This window comes from Bacillus rossius, assembly GCF_032445375.1.
Source record: "Bacillus rossius redtenbacheri isolate Brsri chromosome 9 unlocalized genomic scaffold, Brsri_v3 Brsri_v3_scf9_2, whole genome shotgun sequence".
NCBI classification, from domain to species: Eukaryota; Metazoa; Arthropoda; class Insecta; order Phasmatodea; family Bacillidae; genus Bacillus; species Bacillus rossius.
In genome coordinates this window covers 19,362,232-19,384,622 of record NW_026962013.1, presented here as the reverse complement: position 1 = coordinate 19,384,622, position 22,391 = coordinate 19,362,232, and the positions used below count along the sequence as shown (strand labels likewise).

Here is a 22,391-nt window from a genome sequence, read left to right as displayed (position 1 = left end):
TTGTTTTTTTTTAATCACCTCGCCCGGAATGGTGATGCGCCACCCCCCCCCCCCTCCCCTCCCTCACCCCAGCCAGAAGTGCCGATGCCGTTTGTGCGGGCGGTGGTGACGTGGACCCATTTGCGTGCGCCTCCCCTCGTGTGTAACGGCGTGTTCCCTCCGCGGAGTGGCCGATGGCCGGATAGATGACCCCGGGTGTAATTGGCGCCTTTTACACTGGGCGCTGGATGCGTGGGCGTGGAGCGCTCAGGTTCAGGCAATCCGCGGAACCACGGCCGGATCCGGTGGAGCAGCAGATAACCACTACTTCCGGTTATATACTCCGCATTGCGTAGCATAACTGTGAATCAGCCGAGGAAGAAATCGCCCCAATAGTTAAGTTAAAAATTTTAAAAATAAAATCTACGAACTAAATTAACCATCCGTATAATAATAATAATCTTCCCTCCTCTGGATTTCTCCAAATTGAAAAATCGTGGATCGTAACCACGCAGAATATCTGCTGGTAAATCAACAAAACACAGTTATTACTTCCACGTGAATGTTTACCTTGCTTGTAACTGAACGCAGAATTCGGAAGCCGGAATCCAGGGTATTTCGAACGGACGAACAAATCGTAGTTTGAGTTGAATTCTTCAATAAGAAGCCCGCATATTCACTGCAATTTCGAACAGTGTGCGCCGCTGTAAATAATCCCCGACACACCGTTCGTGCCATATTAACTTCCCCCCCCCCCCTTCACCGGTTCAGACAGCTTCGTAGTCCCCTGTCCAGGGCCAGACCCCTTGGGCGGCCCATTAGGCGCGTGTCGCAACGACCCTGATGGCCGGTCTTCCAGCCGCCTCTCCTGGCAGCTGTTCGTTGCCCTCCGCGGCCGCCGTGTAATCTGGCCTCTCCGCTCCGCCCCGCCCCGCCCGTCATCCTGCCTCGTTTGATTCCCCCCCTTCCCCCCTCCTCATCTACTCCCGTGGACCAGCTCGCGGGCAACGATCCGCACCAGGTGACTGCTGACCGCTACCACAGCCTGCCGACTGCGTCCGACCCCACTCTGACACGAGAGCTGTCTGCTTGTTGCCTTGTGCTTAGATCGCAACGTATTTATTTATTTTTATTTTCAACAAAAATGTATTTTTTTTTACAGCGGCGCACACTGTTAGAAATTGCAGTTAATTTACGGCCTTTTGACGTGACGTCTAATAAATCGATGAACGCCGGCTGCACGCACGAAAAAGGATGACTCATTGTCCCGTTACGCACATTGTCCCGTTACGCTCATTGTACCGTTACGCTCATTGTACGCTTGCGCTGCATCTATCTCTCTTCCACTCGATTGGAACAACCATCGATTTGACTTTTTCGAGGCACATTAAACTTGAAACACTCCCATTCTTTCCTACTTTTCCTATCATCGTCCTTTCCTTAACAGAATAACACAGATCGGAAGAATTTAAATAGCAAACATGTATAAAAGTTATAGTTAAAATAATCTATTCATTAAAGTAATAAACATATTTGAATTAATGAATGCAAATAAAAGTAAATTCATCAATTAAATTGTAGATTTCATTTCACTCCTTCTTTGTAGCCATACAAAATAGTGATAATTCAATAAAAATGATTCAATTTTATTCATAAAAGTATGCAATCCCTTCATCAATGTTTTGTTATGACGTTGTCACGTTAAAATATCGTCCGTAAACCGACTTTACAGACAACCATTTTTTTTTTTAAATGAATAATTCAGCTCGAACTAAGAGTTGTTCGTTCGTCCGAACTACTCTGCATTTCGGCTTCCCGAATTCTGCGTTCAGTTGTGAGTAAGATAAACATTCACGTGGAAGGAGTAAAAGTGATTTCTTGCGGATTTAACTTTTATTTTTATGTGTAAACTTCTTAGCTCTCGGTATACGGCATTTGGTAGGAGTAATTTCGTGAAAATGGAACGGAAGTCGATTAAAAGGAAATGTGACACAAATATGGTAGACCCTCGTGTAACAACATAAACCCGTATATAGTCACTTTCGTAAACATCAGGGTTCATATTAAACGTATTCACGTGCCAAATTAAACTTAATGATAGTGGAACTACCCCGGAAAATACATTTGGTAAACTCAAAGTCATAGTAAAAAGTAATCTCAAGTTTTAAAATGAACAGACATTAAAATGATTATATTCTCCTTGCAATATGTCAACGGACCCGGTAACAGCGTTAGAGCGCGCGCTTGTTAATCTTAAGCGACGTGTGGTTTGAATCTATTTACTCTCTGCTTCGTGGTTCCAAGCCTGCAGCAAGCGCATGGGGAGGGGTGGAAGTAGTAAACACCGCGGTGACGTCACAGCAGCCGCGGGCGCATCACACATTGCGTCGTCAATGGAAGCCTAGCGAGTTGTCGGCCCGGGGGGAGGGATTTATTTCATGCGCCGGCGCGCACGCTCATTAGGACGTCGCAGACCCTGCGGCACGGCAGGGCGTCGCTGGGTCAGGGGGAGAAGGAGAAGGAAGGGGGGGGGGGGTCCGTTAGCTTCCTGCCGGAGCACGGAGCACTTCTTCGACGGAGTGAGTCGACTGGCGTCGACTGGCGTCCGTTAGCCGGCGCGGCGCGGCGTCCTAGGCGCGACCACTTCCGTACACGGCCTTCCACTCCGCCGCGGGTCGCGCGTCGCTTTCGTTTGGGATGTCTTCCCTTCTGCGACCAGGCAGGTTCCCACTCCTGCCTTGCCGTCCTAGACTTCGTATATACAAGCTCGCCCGATGCTTCGAATATATATATACTGTATAGAAGTCGCCAGCCCAGGTTAAAATTTCTAATACGGTTTTGAGGTAGTTGGTTAATTCACCGCCGCAATCGCCACCATCTCTAGGGCATCGACTTGTGGTGGTCCCTAGCGGACAAGTGTCGAACTCTTCAAACACCCCTTCCCCCTCTCGTTGAACGACCTTGAGCTGCAGTGAATGATCGGTGGGGGGGTGCGGGGAGTGACAGCGGGTGACAGTGCTGCGCTCTAACGTGTAAATAACAACTAAGACGATACAGGGCGTTACGGCAGCGCACTGCAGCGGTGAAGTTCCCAAGCTGCTCATCATACGCTTCTGAAAAACGTACAGTAAATCCTATCCACTCGCGACTTCTATACAGTATATATGTATATATTCAAAGCCCGATGTCACCCTAGTGTTGTTGTTTGCCCAAGGCCATGGCCTAATCCTCCTCGCACGCTCACACATACATACATACACACATACACAGTCTCTATCTGCCCCCTACGTCTATGAGGCGTAAAAGTCTCGTGCGTCAGTAAAATAACGGCCGGACGGCGATATCATAGAGCAAGAAGGGAAGACATAGAAGTGCTACTCTTACAGTGGAAACTGAAACCCATGTTTTTGCGCGACGTGTGACGCTATCTGTTGGTTGGGCCCATAACTACTAGCAAGAAAACTCGGACGGGAGGTTCAAATCCAAAGTGTGAGGTTCATCATGTTAATTTAACTACTTGGCTAATTGCTTGGTAACCGATATTTCCACTGTGCGAGAAACACTTAATATTGTTTGGTCATTAAAAAAAAAAAAAGTTCTATATAAATTAGCATGAGTTGAGATCTTTTTGGTATGCTACGCCACAGAAGTGAATAAATTCTTAACCGGTTTGTTTGCCTGTTAATAGTTTATGCATTACTTTTCACAATCAATAGAGCTATGTTAGTAATATATTATGAAAGCTACTATCTAGCGGATCGGCCCAAAACTACTTCGCAAAACTAGGTCTCAATCTCAGCAATTGGAGTTTGGGCAACATGCCATCGCAAGTAAACCACAGTTCTCGCATTTGGTAGTTTGAGTGTACTAACCCCAGGACTAGAAGAAACAAGTTTTTTTTTGTTTAATTTTAAAGTTAAAGTTACTGCATCGTCCGCACTATTCACTTGAACGGTTGAAGCTATAAGAGACCTTCGGAAACTATGCGTCCTCGGAACACTTGCGATCTACCTATCGTTATTATACTTAGGGGAAGTTGTATTTTTTTTTCCGTGATGGATAGCTGCCGTTTTGAAATCTTTTATTTTTTTCCTGTTGAATATCGTTAGAATTTTTTACCTAGGCTTATCTTACCATCTTTGTTTTCTGATTTTGTGTTTCTGCGGTACGCTGTACAATCACGTGGGTTTTTTTTTCTGTTTACTGCTTGTATTACTACCTTCTGTGTGAATTATTTTTTCGCCGTGAAGAAGCGGCAGTGTATTGACCGAGGAAAGTCTGCGGGGCGACTGAAGGTCGTCTGCTATTCTTCCCAGGCATAAACGTCTGGGCAACGTCTGCCAAGTACCTGTATCCGCTTCCAGTCGTTACACGCACGTACGGAGCGAACCCAATTCACATCCGACTTGATCCGCGAGCTGCCCTGCCTCACGACTTCTGCACGGGGAAGGCTTGCGCCGGGGCGCGGACGCTGCATTACCTCCTGCGTTCGTTCGTGGTTTCCCAAGCACTTCTTCGTCCGGATAATGGCCTCCTCGGAGGAGGAGGAAGGGTCGGCGAACGCAAAAGTCGGTAGTGATCAGTTCGGGACCATTGGAGCCGTTGTTCCCTCGTGTGTCACGGATTAGATCACTGACCTGGGGTAGTAATTTCGGCAGTCTTTCATTTGCTACGGGCAGGTCGAGTGGCCGGGGGGGGGGGAGGGGGGGGGGAGGACTGGCACGATGGCTTGCCTCGTTTATCTTAAAGTTCAAGGCTGTGGTGGAGCTGAATAATCGACTACGTTCGCATAGACAGAAAAATTGCACACATGTGATTTACATAGGGAAAAAAAAACGAACATGCGTTGTTTACTTTGATATGTACAGTTAATTTAAGTTGCAATAAACTTCGCTGTGAACCGTGTATTTTGGTTCTACATTCAGGAATAAGCGCAAACAATTTAGCGGAATCGCTAACTTGAAAACATGCTGCGCATACCTGAATTATTATCCTACTTACTCCCAAAGTTTACGACAGCATTGAACCAATTTAAAAAAAAGAAGTCCACATGACTCAAGTTATTGCATCGGATTTATTTATCAAACTTGCTAATTAATCAGTATTTTTTCCTTAACAAAAATTATTAATAATAACTGGTATTTTATTTTATAACTGTCACCACAATAACCTGAAGACTTACTAATCCTGGTGTTGATATCTAAAACTTGTTTGAATTTCAAATCAATAACTTCAGCTGTTTTTGAGGTATATAATTTGACACAGAACAACAACAAAAATTTAACGTTGTATTTGATTTGGGTATCTGATTTGCAGACAGAAACAATAGCTAATACTTAATACGTGATAATTGGATATTCACAGAGCCACTTCAATTTTATTAATTTGTATTGATGTATTGATATAACACTGAGGAATATAGCACTCTTAATCATATGTAAGGACTCAAAAGGGACCACAGAATTTTCTACGTGTAGCTAAGTAAATATATTTACTGTCTTCCTAGTTGGTTCGTAAATTTACTTCATAGTTTTTACTGAAAAAATTGTGTAATTTTATCTAAATGCAGTTGTTACCTCGTTTTTTTCATTCCTTTGCTTTCACATTGCAAAAAAAATTTACTCTGTAATGAATTGTTTTTTATTGTAAGTTTTCATTTAGAACGAAGTTATTGGACATGAAAATCTTTTAAGCCTTCTTTAAGTGCGACTTTAAACCCTATCGCTAGAGCCACGATTATCTCGCAGATTAATTGGCAGCAAAGTATAATTGAAACACAATTATGTTGATCTGCTTTAAGTTTATGATTGGACTGCATCGCCATTGATGTTTCTAAGCCAGTCTGACCAGAAAGGGGTTACCCAACCACGCGTGACCCGCCAAAGGATGTGAACAGTTATCGACCTTAAAGGTCCCGCCTGGTTAGGGGTGTATTTGTGTTAATGGGGCAGGACGATCTGATGCTTCCAGCGCGGTATCGCCTCTAAGCGCAAGGCGCCTTTGAACTGGCGCGCGGTATTCTCGTGGCGGCGTGCATATAATGTAACTACGAAGATACGCACGGTGGCCGTAACGCTATACGGCGGGGAAAGATAAATGCTGCGATGCTATTGCTTTCGAGTGCTTTCAAAGAATCTTTATACGGTGTTTCGCGCGTAGAAGTTATTTTGAAAACACACATTTTAATAATTTTCACTCTCCTAAAACTACTCATCCGCCCTCAAGAGTATTCGTAAATGCTTTCGGTGAACAGACGCCACTCGCGATATCTCGAGCAGTTTATACAGCGCGTGGTTCAGACGGCCATGTCGCGGTGACCTGACGTGTCGCGGCGACATGGAGGGGTCGCAGCTGCATGCGCGACCAGCTGGTCGCCGCGACTTGTTGGTTGTAGGCTGAAGGGAAGTGACCCGGGCGCGGGTTAGGTAGGGCACTCACCGGGGTAGATGTCGGCGTCGGAGGCGAACAGCACGCAGAGGCCGGTCTCGTAGTTGACGGAGCGGCAGCTCTCGTTGGCCTGGCACGTCTCCAGGCAGTCGGTGAGCATGAGCGTGCCGGGCAGCGAGTCCAGCAGGTCGCCGGGCGCCGAGTACACGTAGCCCGTGATGAGCTCGAAGCCCACCATCTCCGGGTCGCAGGGCTCCTCCGGGGTCCCCGCCGCGTCGTCGTCGTCCTCCTGTTGCTGCGCGCGAGCCGCCAGCAGCAGCAGCGTCAGCGCCGGCAGCCACCTCATCCTCGCCGTCGAGTCCTGTAGCAGCACACGACCACCACGCGCTTCAGGCCTCTGGGGCAACACCGCGCTGCCTCTAACATTTCCTAACAATACACTTGTCATTTCCATTCCAACAGACGCAGGGCCCCCACATGGCCGGTGCTACTGTTGCTATGGCAACGGGGCCCATGGGTCTAGGGGGCCTGCGAAGGAAAGAAAAAAAAACTTAAAACAAAAAAGTAGACAATTTTAAATAAATCATAGAAAACAATTAAACAGTACGGCCTAAATTTTGTTACCGATGAAATATTACACCAGAGTAATATTATTCGGAATATGCTGTGCGTACAGAACGTGTCTGAATCTACAACTGTGAGCAACAAAACCACCACCAATCGACGTGACACCATGTTGACAGTGCAGAACACTTACACTCATTTATTTGCCATTATTCAAAATCAATTGTTGACAATCGAAACACCGACTTAAAACTAGTTTTAATTTGTTTTAAAAATAATTGTGAAAAGGTTAACAAAATATAATTAAAACAATATACATAAAGGAAAAAACATTTTTTTTATCTCTGTTAGAAAAAAAAAAGGGGGGGGGGGCATCATGACTTCTTGCAACGCGGCCCACAGAATGATGTGGGGGGTCTGTAACAGAGTGAACTTTGCCATTAAAATAATTTGGAAACTTAGCCGGGGTGGTAGTTCCAGGCGATGACTCGTCAGAGTGTAACGAAAAGTGCGTCATTCACGATTGTCCCACACCTTAGCGGAGAAGTGGAATGGAGGGAAAAAAATTAAGTCGCCATGTTTGTTACATTTACTCTGGTGACATTTATTGTTTAGTTTTACAAGTCGAGTCAGTTATTAAATACTCTTGTTTTACATTTCAAGAACTATATATTGAAGTTTAAAGTTTCACTTGTGACGGGCGTCTACCTGAAGAAATTAAACGAAATCATTAAATCATTTGATTTTAACAACAACTTGTGCGATTATTTACCTGCAGTTTGTCCTCTTGACAGATACGTTCTTTAGTGAAATATATATTTTAAATTTTCAAATTAATGCTCGAAACAGTGCACGGTTTGGTGTTACAGTTCTCTAGTATCACAACCAATCTTAAACGCTCCCTATCACTTTTGCTCCACGTAACCGGAAGGGTTATTAAGTTCAGCTTGGACCGAAAGCTCAAAAGGTTACATTTGCATTTTGGGATAACAAATCAATACTTGGGTGGAAGCAGAAAGGTTTTAGACTCGACTTGTAATATTTCAGAAAAATTATGTTTCTGTGAGTTCAATACACGTTTTTGAAGGAAATAATTTGAATTGTTGTATGCTGTAAAAATAAATTATAAATAAGTTTTTGATAAATAAATGCCCTTGTCTACAGAAAATGTTTTGTACCGTTTAATATTAACTTTTTGGCTTTGTGCTAGCATAGCACTTGATTAAACGATATTCATTAAATTAAAAGTGTTAAGCTGCTACAAATAGTTTCTTGTGTAAAATAATTGGCGTTTAGTTTTGAAGTAGAGTTTTCAGAATGACTACAACATGATGATTATGTCACTATGCACTATTTTTATAGTCTTAAAAATGTCGAGAACTATTACAATTTAAGAAATTTTAAACTTTATATAATTTACGATGGCGTACAATTTTTGTTTGTTTAAATACCTAAGCCACATTATAATTAGTGGAACGTAACTAGTATAGGTTGCCTAGTAGTAGTATGCGCTTGATATACTCCGTACTGCAAACGAGTGTGACGCTCTATGGCTATGACAGAGCATCTGAAATCTTTCAACGCTAATAAGTCTTAGTGTATCATCAAATAAATATATATTTTCGACTGTAACTTTTTTTTTTTGCGCTTACAAATTGTACACACTATTTTCAGGCTATTTATAATTTTTACACGTTCAAGTTAATCATTAGACTGTAACAGATGTACATTAAAAAGGGTGTAGACAGCTAATGGCTGTCCAAGCAACAGACTATCGTTACATATTTACTCACGGGAAGTCCACATTGGCGATTCTTTGAGGAGCCTGGCAACTATTCGGAAGGTCAACAAGAAGGTGCAATTTTTCAATAATCCTCTAGGCCAAACGGTCCTGTGAGGAGGCATTCGGAAACAGCCAGTGTGTTTCCAGCAGTGCAGCCGCTCGAATCAGGAGTCAAGTGAGTCAAGGTTGAGTAACGGGCGTCAGCGCATAATTTGGCGATGGCGGGACAGGTCGCCAGTTAACGCAGACGGATGGGGGGGATGTTATGCATGCGAGAATGACACGCCGTGCCTTTTACAGGTGTGAGCGATGGGCGGCCGTGCGCTATAGCGAACGCTGAGCGTTGGGCAACCGCAGCCGGTCGCCGATTACCGACGCCGGTCACGAAGATTCGCCGTCGCCCGCTAGGCGCCTCCCGGGCGCCGTGATTAACGAGCGCCGTCTCGGACATCCATCACGGGCCCGCGGCTCCTATACACGGTCAAAACATTCTGCAACTTTGCAAAGAAATTATTCTTAAACTGGTTGTCAACAAGGTATATTTTTGGAAGTGTACAAATAATTATTTAAGACTAATGGTTTATCTGGAGAAGCAAATATTGTAGTCTTCTTATACATGATGTTTCAACATATATTTTGTTAAGTCCCATATAAGTTTTTCAAATACGTACAACGTTTTACCCGTAGCACTGCAACAAATTACTTCGGCAAATAAGTTGCCATACAATAACCACGTTAAGACTTTACGTTTGCTGTGTTGCTTGGAAGCGCGAAGCATACGGGACCAGTGCCGCGTGTTTAAGCCCTCGTAAGTCCGTCGCGTGTCCCTTGCTGATTACCGTTTCCTTATCGCTTGTGTCTTCTTGTGCTTGCCATTGCTTTCCGCACCGTCCATGTTCGTTCTGACGAATTGGTTGATGTTTGACGTCTCGTCATCCATCGAAGTCGTCATCGGCGACCGGTGGCATCGTCCACCACGTTTAGGTCTTGCGGAAACTCCCCGTCGGGAATCGAACCTGAACTGTCTTGGTGGGTGGCGAGGGATCTAACCAGCTAGACCACCGAGGTACCTTACGACGGACTTCTTTGGTGAGAGAAACTCATATAGTATACATTCCGTTATTGAATTTCACCGAGAAATATTTTCGCGTTCGTGTGGCTTAGTGTCGCGGCTGACCCTGATGTTTTGTGAGCACTGAGGCCAACTCGGGAGATATCACGTCATCTCGAAGCCCATCTGCATAACCGCGTGGCGTAAAGCCTTATCAGATAGTTGTATTGGTATACTGCGCGCCACATAATCTAATTGATCGTCTTGGCTACATCCTCTTTCCACCATCTCAACGACGTGTAGTCCAAAAATACGAGTGGACAATAGCAAGGGCGTACCCAGCTAAAAATGGAAATATATATATTTTTTAAATTCAACTTCTTTCGTGGGTTGCCATCCTTGTGGCTTCTCACACACGTGTGTTTCCTATTCTAGTAATTAGTTTCTTTCAGAGGGTCAGAACACCAACAGCCGTCCTGTTAATACGTTTTTCAGACCTTTGTTGCTTATGATTTGATTGTGTTTCATTTATTCCCCCCCCCCCCCCCGTTTGTTTCGCCCATTTTCCTTCCCGGATACGCCTTTGGACATAGCGCGCCGTTTTCTTGCGCCACCCGGGGCTCGCGCGTATCAGAAGAAGTCATCCGGTGCTACCGGCTGCTCGCCGACCCCTCGACCTCGCCCCGGGAAGGGGGTGGAGCAGGATCTGCACACGAGCCCGGCGGGGGCCTGGAGGTGACTGTACCAGCCCGGCGTGCGGAGGCCGTTACGAGATCCGCCGGGCGAGATGGCGCGCGCCGGCCGTGGCGAAGTAGCCTTCATGGCCGACTCCGCGGCACTGCCGCTGTCGTGGCAACTGCGTGACGTGACACTCAACGACGTCCGTGAAGGGCCAACGAGACGTGCAGACCACCTTACACACAGCATCTGACCCACGAGTACGAGGAACGGTCTGAAGATTATTTCTTGTCTTTTGACGTTTCCACGTCTCTCCCCGGTGCATTGGCGTTAATTATAGATATAAAACGAAATACCCCATTTTGGTTTAAAAAATTTTAGTTGATAATTTTCTGACTTTTGAATTTTCTAAAGTTTGCCATGTTAAAGCACAGTAGGTATATAATCTAATGGAATGCCTGAAAAATCAATAGTGATCAGTGTTTTGTATTTAATGCATATTTGGGAAAGACTACAACTGTAATAATACTATCAATAGTAACGAAAGGAAAGTTTTATTTTATGGTAGCTCAAAATTTTTGTAACCAATTTAGCAGTTTCGGTTTCTCACCCTTAACAAAATAATTTTCTGTTGAGTTTTCGTTTTGTACATTCTGTTTGTTTTATAAAAATTATTTATAAAAGTTAAATATTATATTACTTTAAAGCTTCTCTGAACCCTTCATATAAACTTTTGGAAAATTTCCCGACCCACAAATGTGCAAAAATATACCTCATAGTGTTTGGTTGGTACCTTTTATTTCATTATTTCATTTTTATGTGAAACATGCTTCAATTTAAAGATATCTTCAACTAATTAAATATTAATAAGATTTTAAAAAACTCATAGCTGTGTGGCCGACACGCGCGTTAGAAGTCAAACGTCACAGAACGGTTGAAGTTCTACGTCAGCTCACTCAGCGCTGCTTATGCTATCTGTGTTTTCGGCAAGTAACTTGATAGCTAAAATAATGCACAGTTACATAATAAGGATAAGTTATGTGTTTTAAATTTAAAAAAATTGCATTTCCGATTCTAGTAGAGATCGGAGACTGCAGAATAAGGTTCATAGTGTGCCTGGCCACAGTGTCGCCGCATATCTAGGTGCAAACGGAAGAGACTCGGCGACAAATAGATATGTGCAGTCACACCACCCTCTTCCCTGACGCTTCAGTGCGTTACCTTTTCCGTTCCGCCGACGACGGCGAGTGTCGCGACTTGGACCTACCGCAGTGCGTGGAACCGCGACGCGACGCGACGCGACGCGACACGAGCGCGGCGCTTGCTCTCCGGGATGCTGGAGGGGTGGCAGGGGGGGGGATGACCCAGTTGGCAGGCGTCGCCCGCGCCCGACAGGTAACGTCCAGGAAGAGGAGCGGGGGACAGTTACGCGACGTGTGGCCCGGTGGCCCGATGCGGTCGCCTAACAGCGCAGCGGTTGGCGCGATGCTCCGGTACCTCTCTCGCCTCCCTCTCCCCCCTCCTCCTTCCACCGGCATCCTCTAGCATCCACGTCAACATGTGGAAACATCACGAAGAGTACATGGGCCGATAATTTTTGCATTTATAACATATTAGCTTCTATATAGCTATGCTGACAAGTAACACTGATAATTACGTAATTCTTAAAGTATATTTGAAATTGATTCTTGTGTTGGAATCTTGAGAGTGCGCTGGAAGATGTAAACCGTTGTTCCCGTGTGGAAGCGACACTTTTTCGACCGGGGTGACTTCTTCCCCCCACCCCCTCGACCACCACAGCTGCCGCTATCGGGAGTCGCAGGAAAGCGAGGCGAGGGCTGTTGCGCGCAGGAGCGGCGCGCGCGAGAGGAACAGTTACCCGCAGTTACCGCATTTACCGCAGTTACCACAGTTACCGCCGCCTCCTCCTCCTCCTCCCCGCCGCTCGCAGCGACCCGGGCGCCGTCTTCAGCGCTAAAAGAAGGTCAGGCGTGGGTGAAGGCGAGAATGCACGCGGTGTTGAAACATTTACGCATTGAAGTCACGAAGAACACGTGTAGCAAATCATCCTCGGTTCTGAAGCCAACATTCGTGGTGTATATTGTAAATAATATGTCATCGGCATTTATTTGTCCGGTGGTTAGACGCCGGAGCCTGTTTATTAGTTAATAAATACCAGACAACAAAACGCAAAATTTGGTTATGTAATGAATGCTTGGTCATTACAATCATAAAGAGAAATAATTTGTGAGCTTATGAACTTGTGACCAGTAATATCTATGATGTGCCACGAGTAGTAGCAATTTTCCCAGCAAACAACATTATCCTATGCTGACGTTGATGGGAGGCAAATGATCGCACTCCTCAATAACCACCAATCTAATTTTCCCCCTCCTCACTTTCCGCCTAAATATTTAATATAACCGATTATTTTCTCATGCGCACAAGGCTATCATTGGCTTAGGTATAATTTGATTACCATTTCAAGTTCAGCCGAACGTAAACAAAGCCATGTGCACTTTGTTTACAAATAGTAAATCAGGAGACGCATCCTTTTTTTTTGTTATAATAATTAAATTCACAGTGTTAATTTCACGCAAAAAGTATTTAAAAAAACTTCTACAGTGAAATATCATAACACTTGAATTAAAACTGGGACATACGTAGTGGCGTACGCAAGTTTTAGTGTGGGAAATTTGCCCCTCCCCCTCCCCCCCCCCTCCCCACCCCCCGAAATCCTAAAAACATATATCATCCCCACCAAAGAATGGAAATAATTGGAAAGCAAACACTGGGCAAAGTGGTTCTATCCCACTCCCCCTAACCCCGAAACTAAATTCGGCGTACGCTCCTGGACATACGAAGTGACACGTGATTTCACAGCCTCAACGACTCTTACGACTGCCGACCGCCGTGGCATTAACGGAAAATACGCCGTTCAATGATGGACTAAAAAAAAAAAAATGTTGACTGCGCAGCTTGCGCCCGCGGTACACACATTTTGAGTCCGTCCGTCGTTGAAGATGTAACACGTGGCCATGGGCAGAAATCTGTGGGATGACATTTTATCATTCCCATTAAACAGTTAACGATTTTGCAAGCGCAAGCGGGATCCCCTTCAGGGGGATTCCAGGGTGGGCATGCTCTCTTCCCCCTCCCTGCTGGGATATGCGCGTGTGATGAATGCGTCTGGGCCGCGCGGGAACGGCCCGTGGCGAGGCGAGAGCGGGACCGCGGAGACGATCTGGCATCGGTCCAGCCGCGGGCTCGGATTCCTTCTAACGGTCCCCCCTGGACCGGTTTCGATAATTTAATCGCCAAGTTTGTGCGTGAGGTGTTTCTGCCGCGCCGGATAGCAGCCTGGAAGATATTTATTTATTGTGGTGGAGGGGGGGGGGGGGGCACTGTTTTGTAATTTTAGCTGTCGCTAACAAAATTGGGCCATGGTGCGGGTTCGCACTCAGTCGTCTGCACGTGTGGTGTGAGTTTAAATATAAGTGCACGTAAGCTGTTATCCTCTCGAAGGCATGCCAGGCGCTTATTTCGGGACCGGTAAGATATTAAAATCCGGTGTTACACTTTCGAAGCCATCCCACCCTCCTTCCCTCCTTATGGAATGAATAAAGGTAAATTCAGAAGAGTTATGTGGTCTAAATGATGTCATCGTTATCTTTAGCCGAATCTCGCCCATAAATCAACTTAACACGCTGTGAAATGTATTTGGTTGACGTTTAGTTGAGCCATTTTCCCGCCGAGATAAGTTTTTTTTTCAGCACAGACCTTTTAACATTTCCATTGACTTCTAACTACTTATATCATAGCGGTCACGTGAATATTTAATTTTTTTTATACACTAGCATCATTCTTAACGTGGCCTAGAAATTACTTTGAGATGTAAAAAACTGATTTAATTGGTATCAAATATAAAAATTTCATTTTATACATTGAAGTATCAGCTGCCGAAAGTTGTAAGCACGCCGGTAAATATTAATTTAAAAAAAAAAAAAAAGAATGCATTTACAGGTTGGGGTTCTCCTCTTAACAATAAGCGCACTCGCGAAATCTCAACGCGATGACTTATCTCTGTGTTCCCCGCGGAATGCAGACGCGACTGGTGTTAACAGCACAGCAGCAGGCGGGGCGCTGCTGCGGCTAAACACCTCAGCAAGTGTGTGTTGTACCTCGCCGTCCTTCACCAGCCGCGTTTATGTTGTCGAGTGGCTGCATGACCTGCCTCGCGTGTGATTACGTAATAACACGGCTTCGTTCGTAACGACGAGTTACCGAGTCACGTTCTAAGAACCGTGCCTTTAAAAAAAATAATAGCAGCATCGCGATTTTAATTTTGAGTTTGGGTTGAAACCGGGGGGGAGGTGAAGCTTGATTTAACAAGTAAGTTGTATTTTTTTTCCTCCCTCCTGTATGTGTAATGAATGATGAGTTCCAGTGCGTCCAGTGACGTCCATGGTAAATTAATAATAGAATCCACTAACGATAAGACTAGGAAGTAGATAAGCGTGTGTTTTTTTTTGTTTACTATAGTCAAAAACTATAAATAAACACTGCATTACAAGTAAATATAGATGTATCTACTCCCTGTCAAGTCTTTTGTTGTATTTTATACGTGCATGCATACATGTGTGTTTTGTTTTTATTCTAGCTGTACGCATTCGTAACGATTAAATTCTGTGACTTCTCTAAGTTCGAGCCTAGTTTTAAATTATTAACTTTTAATTAGGTTACTGTGATCGGTAGACTATCCCGTCAGTTTTCTTCCTGGCAGCAGCCAAGTCATTTCACGACATCAAGACTTTTAAGTGCCGAAGGTTCTTTATAGGCTCTTTCTTGTCCGCCCACAGCGCCGGGGCCACATTGTGCTTCCCCCAGCAAGGCGTTACCAGCCGGGAAGTGGGGAACTGTCGTCAGCAGGTTGGGGGGGGGGGGGGTTCTCTCATAGTCGCTGCTCCATCTTCAGGACCGGCGAGTTCATATAGGCGAACTAGGCAACCGCCTAGGGCGCCAAGTAGCTGGGGGCGGCGCAGCACGACACATAACAGCTCATATAATATGTCTAACGATTATTGAAACTAGATGAAAATGGATTTTTGTAACAGTTTGGAATGTTTATATTGATATAAGTAATTATTTAAAGTCCACGGTGACCTGTTTATGATTTGTAATAAGTAAAAAAGTAAAATAAAAAAAACACAAGCCTGCTTACATTTGATTGTTGACAAAATCTTAGGCTTACGTGATGTATTTTGATGCAAGGAACATTTTTTTTGTGGTGTCCGGCTGGGGGGGGGGGGGGGGCATTAAGGTTTTTCGCCTAGGGCGCCAATTTACCTTGCACCGGCCCTGTCCATCTTACAGTTCTTTCTCCCCGCGTCTTTCAATGTCCAATGTTCGACCCTGGGCCGTTCATCAGGCATTCACTCATCCGCCCACTTTGTTGCATAGGTGTGGCCCCGTGTTTCGCAGCTGGAGGCGGCGGTTCTCCCGGGACCCGGCGGCGGGGCGCCCGTCCCCGGTCCCGCTACTGCGGCTTCCGGCGCGGGCGAAGCCCCGGGACGGGAAGGAAAACATTCCCTGAATCTCCATACGGAGGGAGGTCGCGTGGGAACAGTGTCACTGGGACCGGCCCGTCTCGGCCCTAGTGGGAGGGCGGGTCTCGCGGTACCGTTCAGCGGCGATGCGGGGGTCTATCCCTCTCCTCTCCCGCACGCCATCTTGACTTCCCATTCGCTCGTCGGTCGAACTTTCCTGTGTGGCAAAAACACCCGTCAGATTTGAATCGCCGAAAACCTCCAGACTAAAAATGCGTCAACGAGACGTTAAGCCAAACTAAAATAAGTTCAAACTGTTTTTTTTTTTTTTTAACATTTTTGGACACCTACCCATTCGGAGAACTAAGTTAGTCCCTTACATATTGGAAAAGTCTCAGCAGATGCCCAAAATTCTGCTTCGGCTTATACTGTCAACTTCTTTAAGATAGAACACATTAACACAATTCTTGGTTAAAATGAAACCTTAGCAAGAAATTCGAAAGCTTCAAGACTGCGTACTATACAATATTTAATCCTTTAGCAACGAGATCGCGGAATTGAAACTCTCCAGGTTAAATGTTAATGCCACTGGCTACGTAAAGCCATAATCATCGATTCTCTGTGACAGATTTGTTTTGCTTTATTTAGATGTCGCTCGGCACCAAGCTGCCTGTATGGGCGGTGCCATCACTTTTTTCTCTCTCTCCGTCTTCCTTCTTCGCAAATGCAAGCACACACCGTTTCCCGCTTCCAAATCAGTTATCCGTTACGTGCGCCGTTAACGGTAATTGATGTTTTTAATTCGCAGTCTGCTATACTCTTTCTTGCCACCGTTAAAGTGGAAAGATTGCTTGTATTAATGGCGGTGCCTGTTAAAAACTCTTACATCCTCCATTGATTTAGCTTCTTTTTTTTGTGGTGTAATGTTTAAAAAAAATGCAAACCTTCATATCAATTTAGTAATATATTGCTTATAATGTGATATGATTTTAAGTGTCTTTATACCTAATGACAATAGTTTATCACTAACAATAAGTTAAAAACTCTCTTCCTTCTCTTTCTTTCTCTCGCAGGATCCAGTTACGAGTTAAAGGTAGCTGCACTCGCACGTATTTCGGTAATTTCCGTACACACAAGAAACCATCGTCAGCCGAAATTGAAACTTCCTGTTGGGGGAACTGTAAATGGAATTCCAGGTGTGTGTGTGTGAGGCCTAATTAAGTGTCTCCTTTCCCGTCCTGCGTCCCTTTCTCCTCAGACGTATTTTTTTTTTTAAATCCGTGGTGTTGTTAGCCAGCTGACACGCATGCAAATCGTTTCGCTTCAGTTGATTTAAATTGTGTGTGTTTTTTTATATCGTCGAGTCTTTCCATGAAATACACGGTCCTTTTTTTTTTCGTTAACTTCGATTTCGGTCGCGTTTGTGTGGAAGCCGCTGGGGCAGCGCGAGGGGAGTTGATTCCGAATAGAAAACCGGCCGGTGGCCCCGTCGTCGCGGTCCTCCTCGTCGTCGTCGTCTTCTCCGGAGCGAAGGAGATTCCGAGGAAATCTTCGGGATGGTTTTTTTTATCGATTACCCCCTTACCCCGTCGCTCCCCCTCGTTCCGTTTCCCAGGCCCGCCACCAACGTCGAGGCGGGCCGCGCACAAAAGGCGCGGTGGCCGATCAGCCCGGTGTCACAGGTGGGCGGGTCGCGGGGTGGAGGGGGGAGAGACTCTCGTCCATCGCCCGGCCGGACCGGAGACTCCGGCCGCAAGCAGCATCCTTCCTGGTCCGTGCCCGTCGACGTCGACGCTACCCGGGTGTCACGCACGCGCGAGCACGTCGGCTTCCGCGTGACGTCACACCGGCTCCCGCGCGGCAGAGCCCCGGAGGAAGCGACGCCCGCCATTTGTAAATGGCTGGCTGGCAGCCTGGCGGGAAACGACGAGATTCGCCCCCCTAAAAAAACCAGTAATGCCCAAAACCCTCAATGAGGACAAAAAAATGTCCAAGTGCCCGCCCTTGCTTAGTAGATATTTTCTACTCTTCCAACTCTTCTTCCTGAGCCATCCTTCTATTCGCGTAGCCAACCCGCATGTAATTAATGCATGAAATTTTGCATCCCGCGTGCAAGTGCCCAGGGTTTTCCCTGTGTCTATGCAGGTTTTACCTGGGCCCAAATTATATAGTTTTTAGTCTAGAATAGTCAGTGAGGGGAGTTAGTCATGGCGCCAATTGCTGCCATGGCTGGCCAATCCCCCTCCTAGCACATGATGCATGCTCCCTCTCCCGCATGGCTTAAACCCTGCATGATTAGAGCGTATAGGCTTCTTTCCCTAACCCAGACCCCTCCCAAATACACTTAGTTTTAATTTAGGTTAGGAAAAAAAATTGGAATTTGTAAACTGCTCAGCATATCAGGACGTGCTAACGGCGGATGAGTAGACCTGTGAGTTCAAATGGCCAAAACGCGTGTTTTCAGAATATTTTTTTTAGGCAGCGAAAATTCGGTACAGATTCTTGAAAGCACCTAAGGGACTTGCATTGCAGCTTTATCTTAATTTCTCCGCCATTTAATGTTATGGTTTGCCGCTCAAATATAATAGTTGTCATATGCATGACGTGAAGACTGCGCGCCTGTTCACAGCTATATAACGCGCTAGAAGCACCAGCTAGCGTCTCATTATAACACTTTACATGACCGTATTAAAAAACAATAATTATATAAGTACTTTCACTAATAATAATAATAATAATAATAATAATCTGTAAACCTTACCGATGGTTACAATTGAATTAGAGTAGCTTTTTTTTTGCTTTTGTTTGACAGATTGTTAAATTCAGTTAAAAAATAGTTGTTGCAGAAAAAATCTAAAACCATTTTAAAAGTTTATCAGTCACTAGTTTTGACTACCTTTAGTTTTACAGAAATCTTGGAGAAAGCTGGTATATTTTTGGTGGTTAACTTATTTCGTATTTTTTTTTCAAAACCATTTGTAGAAGTATGCATTTACATTAATTTACAAAACGGTAATGAACGAATTTGTTCATTATTCGCATCCCATCTGTGTGACATCGAAATTGTCAAATTCAGCTCTTGTAAGTTCAAAGCTGTGCATAATAAATTTTTAAAAAAAAATGTGGATTTCTCTTACTAAACTTAAACATTGGCTCAAGTTATCAATATTAAAATAAAACCGGTGTAAATATTTTTTTCAGAATGAATGTAGCAGCAGTAAATGATAAATGATCATTCGAATAACTGTATTATTTATTTATGCGTATGAAAATTAATTTTATATGTAATTTGCTTGTTCATAACTAAATTTTGAATTCCTGTCTCGTTTTCTTTTTAATTTTGAACAGGTTGTGCGATAGAAAACGCCGTTTTGGATTAATTTCTAGTTGCACTCGTTCCGTAAACCGCTTTAAAAAAAAGTGACGCTGTGCGGGGTTGTCGTTTATTTTTTTTCCCCTAACCTAACTAATAACTAAGTGTATTTGGGAGGGGTCTGGGTAGGGAAGACTCAGTAAGTGCGTCTCAGGCCGAAGCCTATACCTACGCTCTAAGCATGCAGGTTATGAACCATGCAGGAGAGGAAGCATGCATCATGTGCTAGGAGGGGATTGGCCAGCGATGGCAACGTTTTAGCCGTGACTGACTCCCCTCACTGACTATTCTAGGTTTAAAAACTAGATAATTTTGGGCCCAGGTAAAACCTGCATAGACACGTGGAAAACCCTGGGAATCTTACATGCGGGATGCAACATTTCATGCATTAATTACATGCGGGTTGGCTACTGGAAATAGCGGGGTTGTCGCCGGCGCCATGCAGGAAGACGGTCGTGTGACGTCACGCGGCCGACCCCGGACACGTTGACTCGGCGCCCAAGTCGCTCGCGCCGCGCTGTGAACAGCACGTGACCGAGGAATGGCTTTGCGGTTCGTTCCAGCTGTCCCCCCTCCGCGAGCCGTTACACTCCGTTCCGGCGGAAGGGTTTTTAGGCGGGCGTTCGGTTCGTCTCGTTGCCGCGACGATCGTGCGCTCCTGGCGCGGGACGGGGGCCTTGCTTCCCGACGACCGTCACTGGTTCACACCGCGTGCCGCAGGGGAAGATCAGGGGCGCAACAACAGGGGAGGGGGGCCAAGGGTATTTTGCCCCCCCTCCCCCCCTTCTGAAACCTTGAAGGCGGGCAAACGGGGGCAAAGAAAGTGCTGTGTAATCAATTTTTAGATAATAAAACTGCTTAAATAGCACAATTTTCCACCTTGAAATACAAATTTTCCCGGGGGAGGACCCCCGGACCCCCTCCCCCCTTCAATAGGGGGGATCGATGATTCTTTATAAAAAGGTATATTGCCCCCCCTTTGGAAATTTAGTTGTTACGCCCCTGGGGAAGATGAATACTCGCACACACGCCCACAGAGGACCAAGCCAGAATCAGTAGATGTTAAATGAACGTACATTCGGCCGACAACAAGACACTTGTGACAAAAACAGTAGGTAAATGCAGACGAACAGCAACCCGAAAACAGAATCATCATCATCGTCGGGTTACTCTTGTTTGTTGTTGTGTTATCCGAGGTGGTTATCCTTCTGTATTTACAGATCTTGTCGCAACTGTCTCGTCGTTGTGTTCGTCGGTGCTGTAATTATTTTGACTAATTCCTTTGCAGAAAATTATTATCTGTGCTGTCCGTGTATTTAACCTTTGACATCGGCTTATTCTGGCTTCGTTTCCTGTTTTTGTGTGTTTGTGTATTCAACTTTTGTTTGGCCGTTATTAGGTTTTTTTTTCTTCAATGACACGAGGTGCAAACTGGTGTGTAATGACATGATAAGTTGAATTTTACATTAGAGCACCTGGCAGTCTATTCGTCACTCGTCATCTGAACATGAAAACAAATATGGAAATATGTCTTAGCAACAAAACAAGCGTTCCTACTCAGGAATGATTTATGCGATGGGGAATTTCGATTAAGCAATTTTGCACTGTTTGCCATGAAAGAATTCCGAAAATCCAAAAAAAAACATAAAATAATGAAGATAAAATTCACAGAAAACAAGACTGAATTAGCTGATGGACAAATGGAACCAACGATGAAACCGAACAAGTATTATGGACAATACAACGACGACAGCACGGACAAAAAAATTTTTTCAACGTATAAATAAAAAGAAAACTGTTGTTTATTGGAGTTAGTGTCAGACGGGTGGTATAGTGCGGCGCAAGGTGGGGAAGGTTGCGGAGGTCTCGGCCGGTCGTGACTGGCGCGACCTCGCCGCCCGCCCCCGCGCGACCCGCCCCCGGGGGGTTCCCACGACGGCGCGTCTGCCCGCGCACGTCCAGGAATGCTGGCCCACTTGCGCGCTGCACTCGCGACCGTCCAGCGCCAGGCCCTCGACTGGGCGGCCAAGTGCAAGGACCCCGAGTGCTTCCAAGAATCTGCCTTGAACACGCTTTTTAGCCTTTTCACTCTCATCAAAATTACTTTAAAAAGACAAAATACGGAAACAGAAACTGCTCCTTCGAGAGACCCCACTCGGGTATCTTGTGCAGTTTTCTAATCGCGTGGTTCCTCGTGAAGCTCTGCCCGGGTGAGCGGGCCGTCACATCTCATCGACCCCGGAGTCATTGACTGGATGGGGAGGGAGTATGGGCCTACTTCCGATAAAACCGCCGGTTATAGGCAACTTCATGCCACGTTTCCCACTGTCTGATAGTTCAGGTTTGACGCCGTCGGGAATCGTACTCAGGTTCGCCTTAACTTACATCACCAAAGAACAAGGTACAGTTTCATTATACACCGATTATGACAAGAGTTCTGTGGTGTTATGGAAGAGAGGGTTAAGTCAAAAACATCAAATTTTAAGAGAGGTGGAAGAAAGTCAAGGATTATTTGAAGGATATGCCTTTTGACACTTTATATGGTTTGTAGTTTTGTGTTGCCTGTATAAAATATCAATAATTAATAATATAACGACTAATATTTGATCATGAAAATAATATTAGACTTTCTTCCAGCTCTCTTAAAATTTGATGTTTTTGACTTAACCCTCTCTGCAATAACACCACAGAGTTGTGACTTATTTAGGCGATTACAAATTAACACCGATGCCTCGCCCGGGCACTCAAACCCAGAACCCCTTGCGCCGAGAGCCGGAGTGCGTCCGACTGCGCTACGGAGGACGGCGTGGGAGATGGCTGACCCCTGCTATGTTCCACTCGCGAGGGCTTGTTTAGGTTTACGTCGTCACAAACCCATGGTCGCGGTCTGTAACAACTTTCCTGGAGTGACCCGGGGGGTAATCGTGCAAAGCTATAAGTCGCGATGACTGACGGGATGCCGACCAGGTCTGCCTTTTAAGCTAGTCCAGATAATAGCCAAACATGCATGTTGTGCATTTGCACAGGTGC

The 22,391-nt window shown here is 45.3% G+C and overlaps 2 protein-coding genes across 2 annotated transcripts in view; one reads left to right on the top strand and one right to left on the bottom strand.

Annotated features, from left to right (window-relative positions):
* The window catches only part of LOC134543077 (autophagy-related protein 16-1-like), a 271,142-nt gene that overhangs the window by 28,885 nt on the left and 219,866 nt on the right, over nt 1-22,391 (top strand). The window lies entirely within an intron of this gene.
* LOC134543273 (uncharacterized) overlaps nt 1-22,391 on the bottom strand; it is a 116,972-nt gene that overhangs the window by 49,315 nt on the left and 45,266 nt on the right. The window contains exon 2 of the mRNA XM_063388184.1: nt 6,418-6,727. Coding sequence (XP_063244254.1) covers nt 6,418-6,712 — 295 coding nt within the window. The 5' untranslated portion in view covers nt 6,713-6,727. The remainder of the gene's footprint in view (nt 1-6,417; nt 6,728-22,391) is intronic.